The sequence below is a fragment of the Condylura cristata genome, unplaced genomic scaffold, assembly GCF_000260355.1.
Source record: "Condylura cristata isolate star-nosed mole 26May11 unplaced genomic scaffold, ConCri1.0 scaffold00006, whole genome shotgun sequence".
Lineage (NCBI taxonomy): Eukaryota > Metazoa > Chordata > Mammalia > Eulipotyphla > Talpidae > Condylura > Condylura cristata.
In genome coordinates this window covers 15,329,790-15,331,788 of record NW_004567107.1, presented here as the reverse complement: position 1 = coordinate 15,331,788, position 1,999 = coordinate 15,329,790, and the positions used below count along the sequence as shown (strand labels likewise).

The 1,999-nt window shown below is 38.6% G+C and overlaps 1 protein-coding gene across 1 annotated transcript in view; it reads left to right on the top strand.

Annotated features, from left to right (window-relative positions):
- LOC101632562 (chromosome unknown open reading frame, human C9orf43) overlaps positions 1 to 1,999 on the top strand; it is a 34,022-nt gene that overhangs the window by 18,330 nt on the left and 13,693 nt on the right. The window contains exon 5 of the mRNA XM_012721233.1: positions 688 to 788. Within this exon, the coding sequence (XP_012576687.1) occupies positions 688 to 788 (101 nt within the window). The remainder of the gene's footprint in view (positions 1 to 687; positions 789 to 1,999) is intronic.

Here is a 1,999-nt window from a genome sequence, read left to right as displayed (position 1 = left end):
CAAGGCCACATTGGTTCAGCGCCCCCTACAGCTCGAAGCAAACCAGCTTTTTTTTTTTTTTTTTTTTGTGGGGACAACCTCATTTTCAGTAGGCTTTTTTTTAATCCCTGTATCTTGCCATGGATATGGACTAGATTATAAGGTTTCCTTATAATCATTAAACGTTTCCTAAATAGCTAAATGTGAAAAGAGCTAATACTAACGTTTTGATTGATACCTATAATTTTAGGCAAGAAGTAAGAATAGGAATCTTGCTTTAGTCTCTATTAATCTCCTCCCAAATTATGTATTATCTCCCAAGCTATATTATTTTATTATCTGAAGGCTATTTAACTCTTTGGAGTGGGGTAGATGGAATGAGTAGTGGTTCCCTAGGTAACCCTGAAGGCATACTCATATGGGGTGGGGTTGGGAGTTGCCAGGCTCATGCTATCTCAGGGAGGCAGGGGAGATTATTCATTTACACAGTTTTGTCTTGCAGACTTCCTTTACTGATAGGTGGGTTTTTTGTTTGTTTGTTTTGTGAGGGGAGGCATTCTGAGATGTTTTAGGGCTAGAAAATGTCTTCTTTTGTCATCTTTGAGACTCCAAATACTTTTGGCTAAGATGGTAATCAGTTCTTTTAGTCTGGTATTGAATGCTCTCAGGGGCTTCAAGGCTTACCTGGACTTTCTATCTTTCTTTGAGCTTCCAGTGCTGAATTTGAATAGGACACAAATTCCTTGTCCCCAGGATGTTAGAAATATGGTTGTAATCTGGATTCCAGAAGAATCAGATGATCAGATGATGTGAGTATCATTTCTGGATCTCCTTCAACTCTTAAAATCGACAAATCCCTATCTCTTCTGTGGGCCTCCTTTGAACTCTTCTTTGTTAACTACTTCATTGCACATAGTAGGAGGTCAAGCAGAGAAGAAAGTCATGGTTTCTTGCATCTGCTTCTTGCTACACTGGAATTCCATTTTAATATACTTTAGAGTCATGCTGTGGACTTCGCGATATCAAATTCTTCATGGCAGTAGTAGCATGCATTGGGGGCCCAAGTGTGTGTAAGGTCTGAGTAAGGAATACACACTTTCTGACTATCAGTTTTTCTCATTAGCCATCAACAATTAGTGAAAATGTTCTCAACAGGGGCCTCCCTGGTGGTGCAGGGGGTTAAGTCTCAGCACTATGAAGCTATGTCAGCACTGATTTGCTCCCCAGCCAGGGAGCTAACCCACTTCTCCTGTCTTGCCCACTGCTCTCCTCAAAAGTATATTTCTGTTGATCGGCCTGTTCTGCTCCCCACTCTGTCTCTGGTGAATCCTCTCAGTTACCTCCCACCCCAGCACCTCTGACTAGCACTCCAGCTCATGTATGCATACATACATAAAACAAATCTTAAAAAAGAATAAAAAAGAAAATGTTCTTAGAGAAGCACATGAATTTTTGGTTTTAACCCAAAAGAGTGATATAAAATTAATAGTGTATTGGACTTGTGTACAAAGTGGAGCATGATAAAATAATTTGATAGAGACCCAAAGATGTGCCAATGCTGACCCTTATTGGAAGAGAATGTTTCTACAGTTGTTTGTGTGCGTATGTAGCATTAGTCTTTATTTTTCAGAAATAAATATTTTTGCACTAGTCTTAACACTTAGTATGCTGTTACAAGTCTGTAACACCCAGTATAGAACTTTAATTTGTAGTTCAAACAAATTCTCAATACACAGAAACCTACACCAGTGTTCTACTTTAAATCCAAGGCAATATACAATTGTACATATAAATAAGAAGGGAAACACCCCTCTGACTCTCTCTTAAATAAGCATGTGCTGCATTTCAGTTTATTGGTCAGTTGTATACCCCTACTCACTGATTTGATATGTGACCCATCGTCCCTCAACCCCCAACGATTGTACTTTAAAAACCTTGTTTTGTTGCTAGTGTCAAATAGGTCTATTCAAAAATTAATTGCACCTCTTTCTTTCTTTTGCAGATTAATTCTAATATATAT